The sequence below is a fragment of the Pelecanus crispus genome, chromosome 1 (assembly GCF_030463565.1).
Source record: "Pelecanus crispus isolate bPelCri1 chromosome 1, bPelCri1.pri, whole genome shotgun sequence".
In the NCBI taxonomy this organism is placed as follows: domain Eukaryota; kingdom Metazoa; phylum Chordata; class Aves; order Pelecaniformes; family Pelecanidae; genus Pelecanus; species Pelecanus crispus.
The window spans coordinates 71,389,769-71,413,409 of NC_134643.1; the positions used below are offsets into that span (position 1 = coordinate 71,389,769).

Consider the following 23,641-nt stretch of genomic DNA (forward strand, 5'->3'; position numbering starts at 1 on the left):
CAAAACATGGCCTATTGCTTGCTCTACTTAGTGTTCACTTAGATGCTATTTACTGAATGCTCATTTATAAAAGTGAGTAATTAAACCCGATCAGTTGGAAGGACTAAATCAGAGGAAGGAGACTTTCTGCCAGCAATTGCTTTGATAAACTAACTGAAATATATAGCTAAACTCTCCTTCTTCCACTTCACATCACCAATAGCTTCACTCCATAAATCACCTTATTCTCACATCAGATGCCCTGTGCTCCAAGAAATAGTTTTTCCCATTCATCTTAAAGAATACACTCCAGCTTAAAAAAAAAAAAAAACCCCAAACCAAAACCCCTTCACTTTTTGACTAAGCAATTTTAAGTCTACCTAGTTGCACAAAAAATGCTGTCGTTATCCCATCTGTCCACAGCATTTTGCAAATGTCATCCTTCCATACCTTTTCCCTTTCCTCCATTTTGCCATATGGAAATTCCACACAAACGAAAGAGGAAACCGTGAAAGTAACTACACTTCAAGAATCAACTGCACACACTAAGAATAAATTTCTGTTGGACTGCATTCAGTTACAATCTTGTAACTTCTTACACTTGTAAGAATAATACATAAAGTCGAACAAAAGCATGATTTTTATTTGCCTGCATGTTATTAAGGTCTTTTCTCAATTAGCACTGTGAAAACATTCTTTTCTCAAAGTGTTGCTCTAAGTATGTTCTCTCTCTAAAAGCAGCTGATTTAGTTTATCCATAGTGTTCTGGAACAAATACTAGGAATCAAATCTCTTCCTTTTTCTGACATCACTAAATGAGCAAATAGGGGCTGGGCAAACGAGCATTTGTAGCACAGACACTTCTCCCATGTTAGAAGGAATTAGAATTTCAAGTTAAAAGGCAAAACTACTTCACAGTAAGACACACACATTCACCACCCCATTCCCAAAGCCATGGCTAGGAGCAGCACAGATTCTGGCAGTGAGGGAAAAGCACCATGACCTGCCAGCACCATGAAATTCAAGGCGTTTGAGGAATCCGATCCCATTAACTGTCAGAGACACCCGGAATTCCAAAGGAGACACAATCCAGAGATAATGGGACCTTTCCCATTCAAGTACCAGATTAATGAAGAGAAGCTTGGGAGAACAAGAAACCACACCCAGAATTCAGGCAAACACAGAAATCCAGTTTAAGAGTTATTCCAGTGCATCAGAAGAACTTTTAACTCCACCAACACTGAGCTGCATACATTACAGACCAGGGCTCTTTATCTGGGCCCACTCAGAGGAGACCCTCAACTCAGCATCTGTGTTTTCCTGGAATTCTTTCAGATAACGTCCTTGAAAGGACCGAGAACATCTAGGCCCCAAAGCCACAGTGTGAAATAATATATTGAGACTTTCACATAAAGCACAAAATTCACACTGCACCCCAAAATCACACGAATTATACAGCTCATAAAGTTGGGTCACATTAATTCTTACTGGTCAGCAGGCTGCCCACAGAATTCCCCTAGGATCTGCACAAGAACTTCTGACTGGACATAGAGAAAGGGAACCCCAAAAGCCATCAGCTGACACATGAAAAAGCAGTCCAAAGGGTTCTGGGCTACCTGGTGCCCAATCGAGGAAACTGTGCTTTGCAGGCGCTGGCTTGCCACCCTAACTCTGTCAAAGAGGCCGAGAGAGTACTGCACCACCCTGCTAAAGAAGGAAGCGGAGCTACCTGGGGCCCTCTCTGCTGAGGCGGAGATGGTATTTGCCCGTCCACTTCCATCACTTGCCATGGTGTCCTGCAGAGGTCCTTTGGTGTCCTGTAAGAATGTGGGGGAAATTAAATTCGTATTAAAATTGCAAATGCCTCAGCAATACTCTTTTTTTCTGCATGTGAGGCTATATGTACTGAACATGTTGAACTAGGAAGCCATCCTTCTTGCAATTAAGATACTCCTTAATCATCACATAAGGCAAGGTCTGAACTAAGTATGTTCCTTCTCAATTTATGGCTTTATTAAAGCACTGAAAAACAAGCTGAATATCCAAGAAAGTCAAAGCAGTAAGATTCCTGAAGTCTGCTCATCTGGGAAATAAAACAAGTACCATTTTTAGTCTTTATTTTTGGCAGGAAGTATGACACAAATATTGGGATGGATCTCTTATCCTTCCAAAAAGAAGGAGTGCAGCTTCAGCGTGTACTAATAAAACCTGAGAAACAGGCAGAAAGACAAGCACCGCCACCACCACAATGGAAAAAATAATTTAAGGGGGAAGGAGAGTTTGTAGCATGCAAGCCTACAGAACTTGTTAAGAGACTACCATATAGTTTGCTCAGACAGAATATGCAAAAACACTGAAAAGGGGGTTGAGGAGACAAATTAAGTGCCTTGGATTGCAATGACAAAAGCCAGGAGACTTTTCTGTATTATACAGTGGGTCTTGATCATGTATTTAAAGCACAAATGCTTCCATTACAATAGTGTAGGAAAAGGGATATCCTTTTTTTCCATGCAGGTTCCCATTAACACACAGAAAACCTTCAGAAATGAAGGCAGGTCTTTTTCATAGCCTATGCAAGTGGGGTAGAACTTCATGTTTTGAAGGAAATGCAAATAATTTGTTTCATCTTAAGAAAAACAATGGAGAAACAAAGCAAAACCAAAACTAGTAACATAATTCATTTAGTCTCTGCATGGACTGAATAAGTATTTCAGCTGACAAAAAAACAAATCAAAATCCTGTTCTGAATGGGACAGTACATTATTTTAAAATAAGAACCATGAAAAGAGAAGTGGTAATTAAAGGAACTGCTTTTAAATAAAATTTATAGAACTGCAAGATCTCATGACATAAAAAATGAACTCGATGCACTCTGAATTCTTCCACTTTCTGAAAAAAACTCAGCACATTTACTTTTTCAACGTTAAGAATCAAAACCGATTAACCTGACATGTTAGATGAAAATAATGAGTTACCTTTCCTGATAGAGGACCCACTGCTGGCCTCTTCCTTTGAGCATAACCAGAGAGTCGGTAACAGTAGTGAGGCTTACAGTAGAATTTACCTGCAGATAAAACACAAATGATGGTCAGCAATGAGAACACCGCAGTTTAGCACAATATAAATGTCCATCTCACTGGAACTTATTTTCTGCTGCCATTCCCATTGCTCCATCTAGTTTATTCACTCCACATGGAGGCAAACACTATCTGAAGTTTTAACTCCAGCCCTCCTCTCTCCCCCTCCTAGCTAGCCTCCTTTCTATTGGGTATCTGACAGCCATTTAGTTTAAAATCCTATCAAACACCAAAGCAAAGCTGTGAGGCTTGTGTGGTATCACATGCTAACAATGCAGCAGTGTGTGAGGAACAAAGAAATCATCACATGAAAAGCTGGCAGAAGCGCTTTTGGAAAAAGCAAGAATGAATACAACCAGCAGAGGAAAGTGGGAGAGGACAGTGTTAACTCCCAAAGAACCATCTCTAAAAATGCACAGTGGCTACTTGTGGAAAGGACAATCAACCAGTTAAGACCTTTTGCGATACTACTGGTTTAGTAACACCCCAGAAGTCTACAGGGGTTTTCACCGGTATCTGAACACTGTCAGGAAGCCAAAGCAGCACTACTAGTACCATAATACAAATTATAATAATAACAGCAGCAAATGGATGGCACATAATTATCTTCCAGTGTACTGCTGTCAGTGTATCCTGCTTGGTATATACAACCCATAGTATCCCCTACTACTATCCTATTCCTACAACTTTGCTAATGCATTTCAAACCTATATTCTGACCTTTGCCACTTCCTCTAGTTTCTCTGGGCTGGTATTTGCACAATGCTTTGTTTTATGACGGAAAAGTGACAAACCCTATCTTTCAAGAAGTCTCTGCTTAAATAAACATTTCTTAATATTTACTTGTTCCAAAAACTGCTCTTTCAAATTGTCTGAAGAGAGCAACAACAGAAAAGCTCTCACATAAAAATTCTCCGACTTTGAAGCCTAAAACCAGACACTAAGTGCAGAACGCTGCAGAATGCTCATCAGTCCAAGCAGCTAGATGAATAGCAACAATGCGTGTATAGCTTTGTTATTTTTTCTCTCAAAGAATACCCAGAAGGAAATATAAGCTAACTTTTCACCATTATTAGATTAGATGGGATACCACATATTTCTGTTTGGCCATATCTGCTTCATATACATACACAACTGTTAGGCCTGTAATATCATTTCAGAATCAATGCTGTAAGTGTGCTGAAACTCCGAGCTTTGTGTTTGACTCACTGAGAACTATCTGGCCATAAATGCATACATAAGCTTGCTGGCAGAGAGAATCACTAATCTGGTGGCAAAAACTGTTTCAGCCCATACAGCTGACAGAGGAGCTCAGTCAGTTATTGTTAATCATATAATCAGATATTCAGTTACTTGTGAATGCCCCAAATAACAGCAGTGCTCAAAAAATGCTTTTTCCCCAACTTTGATTACTGATGAAGCTTTTACTTTTAGATGTTGATTTTAAAATTATCACTGGCCCCTTTAAACTTGCATGCCAAGTCTGCTGACCTTCTGGCCAAGTAATAATGGGGTTTCTGTTCCTTACTGGGAGATGGGTTTGATGATTCTAAGTTTCCTCAAGTCTTCATGACCGAGCAAGTCCATTACTTAAAGTCATTATATAATGCATCATCTAACATAATTCTGGTTCTTTTTGCCCCTTAAGCCTAGATGGTGTTTCCATAGCCATTATTCTGCCCAGTATATGCAAAAAGATTCTTCCTAACTACACGCAGTATATACCTATCAATTTTAAAACATTTCAATCTGCAGTAGAATATTCTGGAGTTTCATCTTGTGGCATATCAGTTTATAATTTTTACTTCATCTTTGCCTCAATGAGTGGGGAAAACTATCAATACTAACACTTTTCTCCTGTTATTTTGGTTTCTACACCATCATGCCTGGAGTAGAATCCTTTCCACCTAACCTCTCACTAGTTTTACATCATTTTGCACATATTTTCCTATTGAGATAGGAGTAAAGATAAATAGCAGCTGTGGAAGAAAATAAAGGCATACCTGCTGATATCAATAAAGGTTTATCTGAGATACTTTCTCATATTTTTTCTTCAGAAAACGTGAAATTTCTGTCAAACTCTGCTCAAGCAAAGAATGCAACACATCGCTACTCTTAGGAGATTACTTATCACAAAGGATGTGTGATTTCTAATTATTACTTTCAATATGCACACTTTGTTGATAAATTGAGTTTCATCTGCTGCTGTATTGTCCGGTTTCTCAGATTTGTTACTTATATCTGAAGCTTCCCTTAATTCTTAGCATGTCAGATTTTGTTAAATGAGTCATCAGCAAGTTTTGTAACCATATGCCTTCCTTCTCAGTCTATAAGATACAGAAAACAAGAGTCATTACTGAATCTTCAGTAACTACTTCAACAACACTTTCTCTGTCTCTATAATACTAACTTACCTCTACTCAACTTTGATGCTCCATTTTTTGCTATATAAACAGAACTTAGTCTATAATAAGCTATTATCATCGCACGTGATTATAAAGTTCCTATTTTAGTACATCTAAAATGAACATACAGAGTGGGACAGTTGAGATTTCTTCAAGAAGAAAAAGCTGACTGCATTTGTCTCCAAGGTGTTATTTTCTCTTAAGTGGTATTAAACACTAAGGAGTTTCCTCATTTGACAATACTGAAATAAGAGTAAAGGGTCTAGCCTTCGAACTTGGCCTCCAAACCCTTTTAAAGCCCCCAACTACTATTTGTTTCTTTGCATTCTAGCAGCTGTTATTATGTTAAATTAATTCCTAACAGCTCAGCTATTTTGCTGTCAGTATGACCTGGCCACGGGAAATCCATATAATTTCAACAGTTTGAGAGATGGTGTCTTTGGAATGGAAGTTACTCTCTTCCCTAAATCACCAAATAAGTTTTAAGCAAAGAGCGAGCTAAAATCACTAGACAGACTTCCAGGACAGTTAAACAAATTCTTACAAAAAAGCAATTTCTCTTACCATCTTCAATATCATAGGCATAAGATGACAAGCGCAGAGTCGTGGCACAGTATTCACACTTGAAGCAACTGCGGTGGAAGAACTTGCCTTCAGCACTCAGCCTTTCCATCACATAGACTCGCTTGCGGCAGAAGTAACAGACATCACTGCCTCCCAGGTTTTGGGGGAACTCCTTTTTGAGCGAGCCCTAGACAGAAATAGGCATGGCTAAATCTGTGTGTCCAGCTGCACCAAGACTGCACGGTCATATTTTCTCTTCATTCATGCGGACACAGGAGCATCTGGATGCTGCAGTTTTTTACACATGGGTACTGTGGTTCTTGGACACAATTCACAGGTTTAACCAGGACACTGAAAACTAACCTTATCGTCCAGGAAAGAAGGTCCTAGAATGCCAGGCCTACATATGTCAGGAGTAAAATAAGCTCTGGATGGAAGAGTGGACATAAGTACTATTAATGATAACCTTGAAATAAATGATTGAAGGAGGTATATGATGGAAAGCCAAAACCATTAGAAATCCCTCAAACAGCATTCTTAGACCTACATTATCAAAATCAGTATCTTGTCCAGAAAACTATAATGCAGAAGTAGCCCCAGTGGATCAAACACATCTTCAGAAAAATGACAAGCAGTTTCTCAAATGTTTATGCACAACTCTTGGATGCTGAGATTAGATTAAAACATTTTGCAAGGAAAATGAAGACAAGAGAAAGGGCAGATGGAGAAAGGGAAATGAAGTCTTTCACAAAGCTATGACAGATTCCACCAGTGGTGGTAACAACTGGACACTCACAATATTTCAGATCTACAGCACATCTAATCACAAACACGCATCATCTTCTGTATATTGTCTTACCAGTTCCTTCTTGTCTAGAAGGGTTTTGGGTTGCTCTTTCCTTTGAAGCTGATTGGCTATCTGCTCAGCCAATGAGCTCACTCCGCCTGTGTACATCTTTATATACTTCTACCAGATGGATGGAATAAAACAATAGGGCAGTGAGAAAAGAAAAAAAATCAAATTAAAAAAATTACTAAAATGATAATATGTTAGAAGGTGAAAAGGTGCAGAGAGGTCAAATCATGCCAAGACAGTGGACAATATGAAGTGACAGGTAGTAATAGCAAAGCTAGTGTCATCAGAAATCACCAGTACAGTCCAGGTTCAACTGTAACAATGGAAAAGAAGGCTCGCATTTTGCATTCTCTAAGTGCTCTAGAAATACTATGATGATGAAGAAAGCAGATCTTATTTTCGCTTGTGGGGTATTTTGCACCTGAAACCTGAGCATAGACACTTCTCAAAGATGAGGCCAAATATAGGTTAAGATTTTAGGTTCCAGGTAAAATTGGTATCAGAAACAAAGATCTTTTAGAAGACGTGTTACATAGTCTAATGCAACATGCTGATCAAAACAGCATATTTATATGCTTAGCAACTGGAAAGAATTCATTTACACAACATTCATAAAGCAGGGAGAAATCCTTAACTAAGGAACTCACAGTGATTCAAAAATATTAATTCTTCCAATGCTAAAAATACAGAGAGGTTTAAATGAAAAAAGATGCAAGAGCCTCATCCAATGCATTAAAGCCATACCTGCACACATCTGGAACATATACTTGTTCAACTGTTAACATGGCTTTATGACTACGCTTTTCTCCATCATGGGTATTGACAGACTCCATAACTTCGGATATCTAAAAACCCTCCAGTATTCTGAGAAATCTAGGCAGGTTGGCTGTTACCTTAGATGGTACAAAACGAGCATTTGCAAGCCGAGTTCAGTCACTGCAGGAGCGGAGGAAGTGTTTTTCACAGGAAATACTTACAACCGTTGGCAATAATTACATGGTTAAGAAAATTATGTGGTTACATCCATGTTAGCTCAATCACACTGCAAACGCCACGTATTTGACTCAGAGTAGCAAGGAGCACGCCAAGCAATTTTCCTTTTCCAGACTAAGAAGCATTATGAATGTTTCTAGCTGGAGTCTCCTCAGCAAATGAAGGACCATCAGAGAGACACTCCAGATTCTGGCAAGTGTAAAATACCAAGGATAACAGTATTCTGAAGGAAAGGACTAAAGTTATATCTCAAACCCCCCTTTACTCATATAGCAGAACTTGTTTGAAGCACACTGGTTACTTCCCACAACTAATATAACAGCATAAATTTCATATGTGTGGTTATTAGCCTTTTTAGGAATGTTTAAGACCTTCACATGTTCAGACATGAGAAGAGCAGGAAGCATCACAAAAACCGAAATTGGCCACAGAATGGGTGGTACTTAGGGCAAAAAGATTTTGAAAATGGAGTGCTCAGCCATCAGAGATTACCGCTGCTATCACTGAAGTCCTAATTCCTTAAACTCTGTGCCACTGCAGTAATGAGGGTTTATTTCTATCCAGAAAGAACTTCTACCTGTCTACTGATTCCACCCCAAAATGCAGAGCACTCATAGTATTTATATATGCAAGAAATAACACGACTTGTCTTCCAAAATTTTCCAGGTTCCATATTCTTCCTCAGCTAATATGTGCACACACATATGTGCAGACTTGCCTTTCAATGTCATACATCATATCTTGTCAAATATTACATTTAAAATGGTGCCCACTGGAAAAACTTTCTTCCTTTCATTCAACATTCATCTTTAACTGGCAACCATAATCATTTGGCCAAGAGTTTTCCATTTTCCTCTAAAAGACCAGAAACCTTTGAGGCTTTTTAAGTTTTCTTAAAAGATAGTTCAAGCTTCTTCATGGGAAAAATTTTCTTTTAGCTGAACCAGGTTTCCACTGAACAAGTTTTGATTTGAAACCTTCATCCAACCTTAATTGCATATGCTTCAGGATCTTTAAATTTCTACCAGCACATATGAAGTTCCATGATTAAAAAGTGATTATATTAATCTTAACTCACAATACCTTAGACTATGTGGGAAATTTAGTTGCTCAATTTCTGATTTGGGGTTTTGTGTTTCTGATTTGTTTTGCTTTTTTCCTATACATGACATCTGGCCTAATACTGGGTCTTAAATGAAGCATTTTAACTTTCCTTCCATGGGCAAAAGCCTTCAAGATATACCATGTTCTGCAACATTTTCAAGAGCGGGCAAAGAACCCACTCCAGCTTAGGTCAAATCAAGTTCCTGGCGTTTATGCATAATGACTGCAACTAGTTCAAATTCTCAGTGATTTTTCAGAAAGCCAAAGTACCTTTTATTTTGCACTGTCCATTAAGCATGTATGCACAAATGCGTTCTGTCATTTGGCTCAAGATCTCAAAAAAAGCAGCAAGCAAAACAAGAAAGCTTTACTGCAAAGCCAGAAGGACTATCAGTGCTCTAAAAAACTGATGTGAGAGTGAGATGTACCACAACCTTTTCATTTACACGAAACATTAAATATATTTAATTTCAAACTGCTTTATGGCTGACAATAACCAAGTTATGCCACAGGTTGCCTCTGGCTTCTCATTTGTGCATGAATACGCACAGACATTGTATTCTGCAGGTGAAGCATTGCAAGCCTAGCCATCTCTTGTGGTGTGTCCTTGGCTGGTGGGACTGGGGTGCAGCAAGCGAACACAGCTGAGTGCACCTTGCAATGCTCAGGCTAATGCTACCTGTCGAAGGGAGTCAGATGAAGGTGAAGAAGGGCGATTAGAAGAACGAAGACTAAGGGAGAGCTCCCACTGGTCAACAAAGAATCGGCGAGACGGTTCAGTCTCAGGCTAAAAAATAAAATAACAATCAAAATAATCACACATGGCTACAGAGGGAAGAGAGGAGAAAATTTTAAAAAAACCCAACTCAGGCCCTTCTGCCCATCATAAAAAAAAAATTCTTAAAGATTCTTTGTAGGAAAACTTGGAGAAAAATGTCCAGTGTATCTTCACTTTCTCCCTAGTGATGCAGAGTAAGTTACTCTTAATTTGCTCTTTATTAGGTTTTAAGTTACTTAGGACCATTTGGAAGCACTTACCTACTTCCACAGATGTCCAACCTCCTGTAACCCAACCAACTAAGCCACTGGCAAAGATCCCAAATCAATTTCCTCTGCTCCTCCTGTATCTCCCATTGTTCTGTATTACTGGCCCAAGACACTAAGATTGTATTTCAGGCCATGTGAGACCTCTTCTATATTTTAACTATATAAACCAAAAGCCTGCTCTCCTTAGGGATGGAAGACGAAGAAATTAACTTGTATGCATTGCCAGTAGTTAGCAGCAAATTTCCAACCTAAAATTTACTGTAAGCAGATTGGAAACATCCCACTAAAAAGAATGAAACAATATAAACCAATCTGCTATTCTTGCTTATCAAATGGCAAACAATAAATCCCAAACTGAGAACTTGTATCCTTCTGAAACTGGATCCTCACAGGAGAACCTAAAATTCGGTCTTCCAACATACCCTTCTCATTATCTCTATGGCTCATTATGCCCATCTGCCAAGAAATACTTCACATAAATAGGAAAAAAACCAACAGCTGGAAGTATCAGACAAATAGAAACTGTGCATTCCTAGAAATTATAATCTGGAAGGACAAATAATGCAAATTTCAAATATTTTACTCTCTTTTACAAGAAAATTATGTTTTCCATTATAAAAAGGAAGAATAAATGTCATGTAGCTGCATGACCCATGAAAACAGCTATTTATAGCCACTTAGAATAGCCTAGCCTCAAGATTAAATCTACTGGACAAAATGAAAATAGCTTGACTTTCACAATTTCCCCACTTTAAAGAAATATAACTGTTTACTTTATACATAGATTTTCTGTACTTAAGATCATCAACATTTAATCACATTTCTTTTCTGAAAGTCTGTCTTTGCTAACCTTTCTTTCTCTTACTACTCTATTTTTCTTGTTTTCTTCCCTTAAATTCCACATCATCATCTATCATTGCCTGCAGTGTTCCAACACGTTTCCTCTTTTTTCTCTCTGCCCTACCTGCTTTATCCTTTCCTCTACTTTGCGTTCTGTCTCCCCTATATGTCCTATCCTCCTTAGTTCTGCACTATACAGAAATTAGACAGTTTCAAAAATAATTTCTATATTTGCATTGTAATGCTGTTAATCTTTTCCACCCTCAAAAGAAGCTTACAAGTGCTAGAGAGCAACACAAAAGGTAGGAGCAAGATGTTTTGGTCTAGATGTTCATTTCTGTATCATGATTTCAGTTGAGTAAGGAAATGTACATGAGCATGCTGTCCTTAGATCATGCCCAAGATCTTCAGTTGCATCACCCATTACAAATGGATTTTAATATGTTTAAATTAGTCTTCTTATCCAGTCTTTCATGGTTTCTTGTATGCCCCCAAATTCTATCTCAAATCCAGCCAAAGGTTCACTCTTCCTTCCTTGAGAACAGCTTCACTGACTTTAATTATCAGCAAAGACAGCACCCCTAAAAGAACAGCAATGGAAAGCGACCTCAATGTTATAAATTTCCTTTTGACATGGCTTGGAAAAGTTAAGCCCACCAGCAAAAGTTCTGGGACTGTTTATACTCCAGCCCAAGAAGAGAGCTTGATTTTGGATGGTTAACTCAAAACAGTAAGTTATGAAAAAAATCATTTATGTAGATGGTGTTTTCCAAAAGCACTCCCCAGTTTGCCAAATGCTGTTGAAGATAACTGAAAACAGAGATGGGGCAAGCAACTAGAAACTAAAGAAACCACTGTTCAAACTGGCATGCTCCCATATGCCAAAGACGACACACTGGAGAAAAAATTAAGCACAAAACCAAACCAAACGAAAAGTGTACACTGGAATCAAAGACAATCTGCACAAGCTGCCAACTCTACCATTGGAAATAAGTATACAGGAAGTATGGACACAAAAGTAGTACTTCAGAGCCAGGAATTATGCTTGGAAAATGCAAATGTTCTTGCTTCCAGAAGCAAGTAGAATTTGTGAGCAACTGACTGGTAAACGAACACTATGAGATGATTTGATCTGAAGTGCAGCTGGTTTTCAGCATGTACTCTGAAGCTTGGAGGCTGTTTTTTACCTTATTGTTTATATTGTGTTTGAGAAACAAAAACGTTGTCATTCATCAAACAAGGAGACAGTTAAGAATTGGCAATTAGGATAAAAATACTACATAAAATAGACTTGACCGTGTCTTTTTAACCACATGACTGTACAGCAATGGTCATCGTATTTTGATGAATTTTTCTATCCTTCTGAACCCAGATGTCACCAGTACCCAGAATCCCACACTGATATGGGACACCAGATAGGCAGGGCTGTAGTCACCTGATGCCTCACTGCAGGTCTGGACTCCAGGAGGGCAGCCAGCTGACATGCCCTTTGCTCAACATTCTCAGGCACTTGGTCATCAGAAAATAAACGAGGAGATCTCTGTGAGATGAGGAAGGAGGGAGGAAGTAAACAAACCAGCAAAAAAAGCCCCAAAAGGAATAGACACCAAAATGCCAGACAAAAGGTATGAAATTCACATGCAGAACAGTAAGAGAAGCTTGCACGTGAAGACTGGTTTTATGGAAATTATTTATTTCCAATATCTACTGTTCTAATGAAGTGCTAAGTTTTGATCCTCAAGGCAAAGAAAAACCAGTTGAATTAGTTGTTATTCACAGTCTCCTACCTAGGACTGCTGCAGCCAAAACCAAACAAGCGTGTGGCCTCTCTCTCTGGCATTACCATCCAAAAAAAAAAAAAAGAAAAAAAAAAAAAAAAAGTGGCTTTATCATGCACAAAGGAGCTTATTTGCCAACTTACTTCACCATAGTTCTCCATTCTGAAGGATCTCCTTTACATATCTAAAACTGCACATACTTGTGTTTCTCAGATTTTGTGCACAGACACACTTTTCTCAGGGTAATGTACTTCAGTTCTTATAAAGAATGAGTTCCTCTCCACTGGTATATGAAAAGTGAATGCTGTATTTACCAAAGAGAGGATGTTTAATGAGACTGGATGGCTGAAACAAAGCACAGCAAAATCAAACCATCACAGTTGTTGCCGGTTTTACTTCTGCAACTTCACTGCCCTACTTGTTCTTACTGCACTGCCATGTCAACACATCCCAGGCACAATATTTGACACCTCTGCTATTCTGGTCTTGCATATCAATCTTCTTCAGACTGTTGTGTGGTGTACTTAGTGACATGGAAAAAAGACCTGGCTTGTGGCCTGCTGTACAGGACAGGATTATCACCTGCAATATCACACAGCCTTCAGCTAATTTGTTTGTAGAGTCAAAAGTAAATGGACCAGGAACTACAAATATGTTCATGAAGAAACCTCAGACTTGATCTGTCAAGAATGCCAGGGTGCTGCTATGTACTGCTAACTGTCCTCCAAAGCAGAACAAAAAATTGGGTTTACACCCAATTTACGAGAAACACTTTTCCCATTCAGATGCATTAATAATACTCTCTACTTTCAGCTGCTTTCAGTTCCACCTACTCCTTCCTACCAGATAATTTTCACTAAAACTAGGGCCTATTATAAAGCTGTGGGCTTCTGTGTCACTGCAGACACATGCTTATTCATTTTTCTACTGCCTGTCAGAAAACATTCGGCCCACAAGAGTCTTTTGTTAGAACACATTCTGAAAGTTGCGACAGTTTTGTAGCTGGCTACCACTTATGACTTAATTCATTCAAAGCCTTCATTGGAATGTCAATTAATTTGTCAATATGAATTCAAATCAACCAACTCTTCTGAGTGCCTATCTTTTCTTTTCCTATGCTTCTGTGTAATACTGAGCCATTCAGACAGACCGTTGAATAATTTCATTGTTAAGAAGGCTTCAAAGTCTCTGTGCTATATGCCTCATCATTTTTGCTTTTACTTTGGCCTGTAGGAGGCAGGATGGAATGCCAGTTCTTTAACCATCCAGAAAGCAAGCAGTGGAAACAATGCAACCATGTTCGTATGAATTAGTACAAAACATAACTCTTTTTGTTCTGCTACAGCCACAGCATACTTCAATAAAGAGGTGTAAGAGAAAAAAAAGAATGAGAAAAGCTTAAGTGCTACATCTATGGCAAAATAAAAGCATATAGCGAACTGTCGACAAAGGCTTGTTATGCATTTATGTGGGTATCACACAGAAATAATCACTCCTAATTGACTCTCAGCAGTTCCAGCGTGTTAACAGCAGCATTAGGATAAGTGTGTTTCACTACCCAGTACATTTGCTCTCTGTATTACACACATCCACCAGAGCCTTGTGCCATCAGCACCCATGCCATTTGTTCATGCTCTTTACCCTTTCCTGTCTGGGACTCTGCTCCCCGGGATAGTCAGCACCAGGTTCCCTGTTTCTCTGCAGGCAAAAATTGTGAGCTTAATAACAGCCGCAGACCAGCTTCCTAGTTAAAACACACTTAATTTGATTTTTCTTATGATGCAGGCAGAAAAGAGGTCATAATGATAGCAGAACAGTTTATTAAGAAGAATACTCTATAACTGGCAATAATAACTTGGATCCTGTAGGGAACATTTAAAAAAACAGTCTGTATAAATCCATATTAGGTCAGTAAACCACAATACAGTATCACAATGTAATGAAATTAGTATGATAAAGATGGTAAAGACAATCAATATAACTCATACTGTGATGTTAGATCAAAGGAAGGAAATAGTTTAAAAGAAGTGGTGGAATGAATGCATTAGAAACACAGAGGTAAAGGTTTTAAAAAACATCAGTGTAACAAGGACATAGATCCATCTGACTCGCTATGAGGCCTGGGCCAAGACAATTTCAGGAAAAGAAATCATTCCTACGTTAAAAAGAATGTCTCCAAAAGCAGACCCCTCTCAATTGAGTCTCACAGACCAGTTCTGTAGCACAGGGGGTAAAAATTCCTCAGAGTTAAAAGGAGGAAGCCAAATTTTTTTATTATTATTTGTTTGAGCAGGAAGACATGCAAAAAAAGTTTCCGACAGGACACAACACAGAAAATGGTCAAACTACACTTGGACCCAGCAGTAGTTGGCTCTCATGACTGAACTAGGCAACGAAAAAGACACAGTACAAACAAACACTTGGAGAAGCTAGGGAGGGAAAATACAGAGCTAAGGGGTCCTTAGTGACTGAAAGCCAATTTCTCTATATGGAAAATTAATCCCATGCCACAGATTAAAAAATAAAACTCAGCATTTAACTGCCTTACTTTCTCTATCTGTAGGCTTGGGGAAAATCTTTCTTCTCTCATAAAATGTATCTGTCAAAATTTTCAAAGGATAGTGACAAGTGGAAGGCAACTAGCTATCACATCATCTGATAATATTACACTCAATTCAGTTTAAATGCTGGTTTTGCTAATGAAAATGGCTTTCCCCACCCATTCTACCTAGATGTCCATTCCTGTATCCTTTTTCTTGCACCATGCTGTCCACAGTGTGCCAGAAAACTAACCACTTTTTTGTTAGGACAGTTTTAAATCAGATCAGTAAGCAGACCTGACCTATCCTGCAGAGGCACACTTAGAGAGGCAGTGGAGAATGTGTGCTCCAGAGGCTGACAATAATTAGACCAGATTAAATATAACATGTAGCAACACTCTGAGAAACCACAGCAATAAGGCAAGTCAAACTCTACGTCCAAGAATAAGTCTTGTCTACTCTGCTAAAAGGTAACATGCCTTTACAGATTTTATAGGCATACAAGTGTTCAGCAAAGAAACATTTTCCACCTATGGGGAAATTTATTTGTACAATTCCTATTTAAAGTTACGGGATGTCTATGGAACTGCAGCTGCCTTTTTATCACCTCAAGGTTAGTTCAGAATTGATCAGGGAGGAGTGGAATTTATTACTGCAGTAGGAAAATGAAACAAAAATTAAAAAAAGATACAACTCAAAGAAGCACTATGACCATGTACAAGACACAAATATTGAAGGATTTCAGGTAATATTTAACTAGAAGGACAACAAACACGTGCACAAACATCTGGATGCACATTTATACACTCTGTTCAGAACAGCTCTGACTGCTCCAAATTCAGACTCAGACAGACTGAACACAAACTCTTGTGAGACAGAGGCTTGGGTGTAGGGGAAACAGAAAGACCACATTGGACACGTGCAGGCCACTACAACACTCTAAAAAGGCACTTCATACAAGTAATCCTGAACGGGTTTCAGGAACACAAGGGCAAATTTTCATTCACACTTGTTTAAATGAAGAGTGGAGATGGAGAAAAGTTGCGTTTTCTTTCCCTGCACTACTCCAAACATTTACTTTCTATTTTGCTGCAACTCAGAACTGGAAAAGGCTACTGTAACTACAAATTACCCTGCAGTAAAATCTTGTAGTCTCCAGTGCATCAGATAATCATCATAATCATACTTCTGGTGAGCTAACGCCAACGTGTGTTTCTAATCTAAGAGGTTGAAAAAGCCCTATCACCATCTGAAAAAAGAGAATTGGAAATGCATTTGTAAACGGGATATTCGGTAACTGATCTAGTCACTTGTACAAGCAGTAATGAAGAGAGAGGGACAGAGCATGCAGAGGGAATCACCTGCTGCCTGGGATACGGTGGAGAGGAAGGTGGAGTGGAAGAAGAGAGCATGATCACTTTTTTGGGGCAGGTCCGAGAACGTTCCTTATTCCTCAGCTTTTTTTAAACAGAAAAAGAAAAAAAATCATAATAATGATAGAAAAGAGGTAACATTACCATTGGCTTTGGTGAGACAGGCCAGAACACATGAACTGAGAGACTGTGATCCTAAGCTCACACCTCTCATGAATGACCTAAAGCCACGTTTTATGTGAAGCTGAAAGACCAAAGTTTTTCACCTGTAGCTACACGATCACATGTCCATTTGACAGACACTTCTAGGGGCAGCCAACATGTATTATATCAATCATCAGTTGAGTTTCTGACTCAAGGTCTTACAATCAGTGAAAGGTACAACTTGGAACTCTCCATAGCACAGCTGGACTGTTCTCTTTGCTTCATGAAAAATACTTATTGTTGTACCTTGCAATGTTTAAAGATACCCATCCTGTTGACCTAATTACTCTTGCTTGCAGTTCATTAGCAATACAACTCAAGTCACAGTGTTCTGTTCTCAGCTTCAGATCCCTCCTCTTTAACTTACAGACACTAAAACATCTCAGGCAAATTAAACTGTACTCCGCCATTCTACTAGAACAGAAACACAGCTGGTTTATAGCTAAAATGTAGCCAAATTTAATCATCTGAATATTATACAATGCACATACATATCCTCATCTTAACACGCCAGAAAACATGCTTTTCTAGTTCTGTACCTCCTTACTATGTACAGTCTTTTCTCTACCACTTCTTGATTATTTATGTATCTTCTCCCTGATTTTTCCTTTTCTTTTGAGTTCTCACCAGAGCATATCTGGAAATTGTTGCACTGCAAAAAAAATGCTGTGTATCTAAAGCCACTGTTAGACAGCCTCCAAAGAAACAGCATGCTGTTTAAACACATTACACATGTTCCTTCCTGCCCTTACGGCTGAGCTGGCACTAACATCTGTTTGGGTTGTTTTCTTCCCTTTACAGCAAATAAAAAAAAAAAAAAAAAATCAACTCTTCTAATTCAAACAGATGCCACAAGCAGCTTAAACTAAAGCACATGACTTTGCACTGAAGTGGAATGGGAACATTTATATGCTGTTTCAAAAGGCTCAGCTGTGAAGTCACTGATTTCTAGCTGAAAGGGTGATAACATTTTCAAGAACTACAGCTGTTCATGAACTTTCATCTGACCACGGCTGAGTTCGCATTTCAAATTTCAACATTTTTACAAACTTGTGTATTTTTCCATGGCTGATCTCAGAATACAACATTGTACAGGTATATGAAGTACATGTTCAGTCCTCCAGTAGGATGCATTTCTGAGCATGCAAAGACAAAGATGGCTATAGGAAAGATGTATCAACAGATTTAAATAAGAAATTAAGTAGGAAAAACATATTTGCAGAAATCATTGGTGTTGTAAGTTCTTTTCTGTTAAGATTTCAACTCATGCTGACTGTGATCATCTCGGTCACTGTAGATCTTCAAAAACCACAGTTCCAACAGAATTACTGAAAAAAATTTGTACTGCAGCACCTTTATCACACTTCAGGGGACCATCTCAAAAGAACAAGTATTAGACCTCCAGCATCAGAGATGATTTGCACCAAAAGACCTGTGATTTCCATCTTACAAGCATCTTTGTACACATCAGTGATTTAGGCTTATGCATTACACACATACCTTGTTGCTGTTAGGAGGCCTACAAAACTATAGCAGAAAACTGCTGAAGGTCATAAGCTGAGAGTCTGGAAAGCCAGGACAAAATTCAGTTTAAAAGTCTCATCTCCCATACAATACCCAAACAGTCAGATCCTCTTCTGAATAGACCACATGGCTTTTCAATGGCTTCATGATCTCTGATGAGATGCTCTTTCCCAAAAGCAGCCAAAATGGCTTGGAAAGCAATAGAACACACCACAGGAGATGTTTTTATACAAGTAGGTGTTCACTTGAGGATATTAACCACCACACCATGAAATACCATCAGGTTTTTTTTAGGAGATATTACCATCACATAAAAAATTACATTTCCACTGTGCATGTACACTTAACAGTATCTTCATGCATTACTAGCTGTTGCTGAGGTTCTCAAAATAGCACGAACCCAATTTTGACAACACAGATCAACATTCTCAAAGCGTAGCTCAATAAAGCAAACTTTGTAATCCAATTCATGAGGAAAATGCAGGCCACACAGAATGCTGCAAGCAGCAGATTGGTGAGGTTTTTAACGTGCTTGATCTTTTGAAGGTTTTCCCTTTCCTAGAGAGATAGCATTAAAGGTCTTGTGATGAAAGTAAAAACTCCTTCAGAACAGATTCTGCCATGATTTCACTCTTTCTAGGAATCCTGTCTTAGCAAGCCACCCCTACCCGACCTGTACTACAGACACAGACACAGTGTGGCTTACAAACTCACTGAAACTGCTGGCCTCGTAACTCTTAACTCCAGGGCAAAGCAAGATTCTAGACTTGAACTGATAAGCAAGTACAGCTCAAGAAGTCCATCTGACAGACACTGGCAGGAATAGCCCAAGGCAGATGTAAATTTTCCATCAAAACTGGGGGTCTGACCCCAACGACATAATTTGCAACTGTGTGGTTTCTCCCCTGTAATCACTCTTATGCTTTTGCAGTATACTTTCCTCTTCCATACAGTTTCCAAGATGCAGGACCAAACCTATCAAACACAAGATGCAACACTTTCCTTCTCCCAAAGACCCCTGAGGACCTCAACTTCATTCTGCCTACTGGCAAGAACATTAGACAACTTGTGGTTTCCCTGAATAACATGTCACCACTTTGTCCCCTGAGGAACTGCTTTGCTCCTCTTCTAAGGGCTCTTCAGTACAAGGTATTTGCTGTGTGATATATCTCACATGCAGTCACTGACAGAAGTTTCTGCTAATAAACTCTGACACCTGTGCCAAACAAGACAACCCTTCTCATTGCTTCATGAACAGTTCTTTCCAGAAAACATACATCCTCCCTAAAGAGCTTGTCAGGAGCAATACTAATCCTTTACAGTATCTCCAGTAACATGTGCTGGTACCCCACACCAACTCCATTGCTGGTAACCTGTGGCCCAGGAAACAGCTTTGTAGCTAGAGTGCCCAGTGTCACAGTAGAAAGCCATTTCAGTACTGTAGTAACACACAGTCTCACAGCTATCAGATTATGCATACCGAAGCAACCAGAATTAGGAATCTCAGCAGCTAGCTGAAGCACTGCTTCAGCAATGACTTCCTGCAGGATGGATTTCTGTCCAAGCTTGGCAAAGCTGGCTGCTTGGCTCAGTGGATGGCTTCCTGCCTCAGCTGATCTCTGATCAGTCAAGAATAAATGATTCTGTATACTGCCATAGCTTTTGAATGAAGACAACTGACGTTCTTCACTTCCCCAGGCAAGTAATAAGGAAGCTTTCAAATAGGGACCATATCAATAGTTTCTTTGATTCTCCTGTATCCTGCAAATTTTGCATCCTTGAGACCCAGTTCTGTTCTTCTCCATTTCAACTGTCAGCTGAAAAGCACTGCAAAATCCAGCATGAAACCTGGACGTAAGAACCAACCATCTTCTGTTGACGCAGTAAAGCCCATCAAGGAAAGACCATCTCCAGCTCTAAACTTGAGAGGGAAATCATCCACACAAGGCAGCCAAAGTCAGTGTTGAATAAAACAATGTAAGTCCTCTGAAAGTACAATTGTTACAGAAAGATTTTTCAAAGATCTGCCCTACATGCTGCCTATATGGAGATGCTACCAATGCTGAGGGAGACCAGAAGGATTTTTTTGCTCCCCCTCCTTTTTCTTTAAATTGTGTAGTGCAAAGAAAAACAAGAACAAAGCAACAACAAACTGCTCTCTGGTGAGAAGAAAGTCCTTATCATAAAAGCAGGAAACAAAAGTTTGTCCTTTTTTTCATCAATTACAAAAGGATGACAATAAGAACTTTTGTGTTTCAATGTAAAGGCTTAATTATAAAGCCATCATAAAGTTCCAATAGCAGGTTCAAATACAAATCTCAAGGCTGCAGGGATGCAAAATTCTGCAAGTGCTAAAACACAAATCTTCATCCTTCTGAACTGAGATAAACTGGACTGCATTGGTTGTGTTCCTTTTTTTTGTGGGGTGACATAAGCAGTGCTCATCAACTGACTTAATATTGTACAGCCATATTATGCTCTTCCACATCAGTTCTTTGGGTTCTCCCCCTTTACCTGGGAAGTATTCTTGAAAAATGAAATTTGCCTTAATCATGGATGATGTGCACCTACCTGAAAGTGCTCCTTAGCCTATAAAGAAGATTTTGATGAGACAGAATGTAGAAGAAAAAACAGAGTCAGGAAACCTAAACATAATGTTGACATATTTTTAAGACTCTCTTGACAGTTCTACAGATAACAATTCCCCTAGTTTAGGTCTTCTTTCTTGGAGAGAAATCTTCTAGATCATGGCACTGGTTGTGACTTGCAGCACTAATTGCGTTGAATGCCTTGAACATGAAGTTCACCGTGAACCCATAAACATGCAGAACAGTGATTCTCCAAAATAGTGTCATTTTCTTCCTCTTGACTCCAAAATACACTCCAATTAAACTGCAGCCAGAAAGAGGCAGATGTTTCTCCAAATTATGGCTGCCAGAAAAATGTATCTCAGCACTCTCAGAAACATGAGGGGGCCATTTGCACAGGGAAACAGTGGAAGCAGAGGAAGCCAGTAAGATAAGTATCCCTATCTGCCTGAAAAGATTGTCTGTCACAAGCCTTGCTTTTAGAAGTGCACTGCCAAAAGAAAAACACCAGCAATGACACTGGGCCAAAACACACGAGAGAAAATAAAATTTGGTACCTGCTGATTTGTCTGCTGTTGATCCCTATTCTGACCCCCTCGGTGGTAGAAAACCTAAACTTTACTTAATTCACAGTAATACAGGAAACTGCAATGCAATGAATGTGAGAAGTTGACACGGACAGCTATGTTTGTCATAGAGAAAAGGAAACCACACTAAAGTCTCCTGTAACTGCAGAACACATAAAATTTCACATGTGAATAACAAAACTGATAATCGATTTTACTATTTATACCAAGGAAAAGCCTTAATATCATAGATGGCATGACACCTTTAACCTCATTGGTTGCGACAACTGCTTACATATTTTCTTTTTTCTAACAGAAAAATTTAGAAATACTTCAGATGATAAAATGTCTACACTAGGTTGCATCTGTAGGCAAGGTTTCTGCTAAAGTATCCACTGAAACCCTGGGAAGTTGAAATTAGCATAAGAGGGCAGGCAAAATTTCACCAAGTCCTTTTGAAACATTAAACCATGCATCATTACCAAAGGCAGATGTTGATTTTATTCATCAAAAGTTAAATTATTTAAAATAATGGACTCACACAAGGTGCTAGAAAAGGACTGGTTTACAAACAGGACAGTGATAGCTGATGTGTTGGGTGCAGGCAATGCATTGTATTCATAATCAGTTTCTTTACCTGTTTCCACTGGGGTATGGGAGCAAGACGGCCCTGCTCTCGTCTGCTGGATGGTTGGTTGTGAACACGTTCTTGATAAGGCAGGACAGGTTGCTGCATGCAGGTTGTAGGGAAAGTGGGTTGGGACCAAGAAGGAAAGATAAAATAGTAATGGAAACTCAAAGAAAGTCAAAGGAATGGAATACAGAATAAGACAGACAAACATTTAAGAAAAAAAAAAATAGGGTAGGGGAGAATTCATTTAGCAAGTAAAATATAAAAAGGGAAAAACCATCCAAAAATGGGAAACTACATATATTTTAGATAAACCTTCCCTTTATTTTCATTGTTCCTTCAAATCAGCCTGGTTATTTCAGCCAATATGCAGTGGCTGAGGAAACATTCGATTGGTAAAGAGTGGGATAAATGCCACCATTTTGAGATTATGTTATACTACTAACACCGATGTGCAGTGTAGCATAGACATACTTGACCTAGCTTTAAAGTAGCTAGGTCAGGTCCCACTCACAATCTGGCCATGGCAGCACAGAGCTTGGCACAAGCTATGAAGACAGACTACGCAGCAGAGCAAGAACTCAGGCACTTAAACCATACTGAGCCTTATACTGCTGACACTGCACTGCTAGCAGCAGCTTGAAGTGACTCAGTCTAACTTCAAAGACAACTACCCTGCAGTTGCAGTAGTTCAGATAATGTCCTGAATAACCAAGCAGTCATCAGGAAGCCTCACTTGGAATGACACAAATATTTCAATTGCAAAGAAACTCCCAGGCATTTATCTGCTGCATTTACACACATGTACAAAACTTAATCACAGTTCACAAGAACAGACAGATATAAACTGGCATGAAAAAGTTCGAATCAGAAATTAAATAATAGTTCTTAAACGTTAGAAATGGGACGTTCCCAGAAAGCTTTTCAGCAGCAATAGTAGTTATAAAAGAAACCTAATTGCTGGTAAGATGTTTTTGAAAGAGATTACATAGCATAATAAGGACAATAGCAGGGAAACAGACTTTTATTAGGAAGTTCTTCTCTATCTCATACTCCTAAATTGAAATTTTTTCTCTTTCGGGTAAGATTCATTCTTCCCTAGGAGTGCCTTGAAGTAGAAGAGCACCACTAGTATCCTGTCTCAAGGAATGCATGTTATTATTCATGATTTTCCTCCATAATTCAAAATACAGGGTTTTATTATCCATCTCCTACCTGTCTTCGTAAGCTTGAGGACTGCACTGGTGCATTCTCCTCAAACTTGGCCAGTAACTGGGTTGCCATAGACTTGACTTTGTTCTGATTCCCAATGGCGGCATCAATTCTCCTCTCTGTCAGGGCACTCACCAGTGTGGGTCTTTCTTCTCTGTAGCTTCGCGGGACGTCCTCCTAACAATCAGCAATATCAAAATTTAACAAGATGCGACTGGATCACCTTTTCCTCTCCACCCCTTTGTTGTGATAGGTTTCTAACACTGTAGAAAACAAATCTATTAGTCTGCACTTGAAAGCTCACATTTTAATTTCTTTTGGCATGTCATCAAAAGTTCTGTTAAACTTATCTTTTCAACCT

The 23,641-nt window shown here is 39.0% G+C and overlaps 1 protein-coding gene across 4 annotated transcripts in view; it reads right to left on the minus strand.

The window, feature by feature from the left end:
- The window catches only part of MICAL3 (microtubule associated monooxygenase, calponin and LIM domain containing 3), a 108,388-nt gene that overhangs the window by 65,468 nt on the left and 19,279 nt on the right, over positions 1 to 23,641 (minus strand). For 3 of the 4 annotated variants that reach the window (XM_075707666.1, XM_075707657.1, XM_075707651.1), the window contains exons 15-24: positions 23,284 to 23,457; positions 22,075 to 22,167; positions 16,544 to 16,639; positions 14,284 to 14,340; positions 12,300 to 12,404; positions 9,657 to 9,764; positions 6,884 to 6,991; positions 6,025 to 6,211; positions 2,955 to 3,043; positions 1,709 to 1,796 (exon numbers count right to left, since the gene is read on the minus strand). In XM_075707666.1, coding sequence (XP_075563781.1) covers positions 1,709 to 1,796; positions 2,955 to 3,043; positions 6,025 to 6,211; positions 6,884 to 6,991; positions 9,657 to 9,764; positions 12,300 to 12,404; positions 14,284 to 14,340; positions 16,544 to 16,639; positions 22,075 to 22,167; positions 23,284 to 23,457 — 1,105 coding nt within the window. The remainder of the gene's footprint in view (positions 1 to 1,708; positions 1,797 to 2,954; positions 3,044 to 6,024; positions 6,212 to 6,883; positions 6,992 to 9,656; positions 9,765 to 12,299; positions 12,405 to 14,283; positions 14,341 to 16,543; positions 16,640 to 22,074; positions 22,168 to 23,283; positions 23,458 to 23,641) is intronic. The other variant, XM_075707672.1, reaches the window with a different exon arrangement.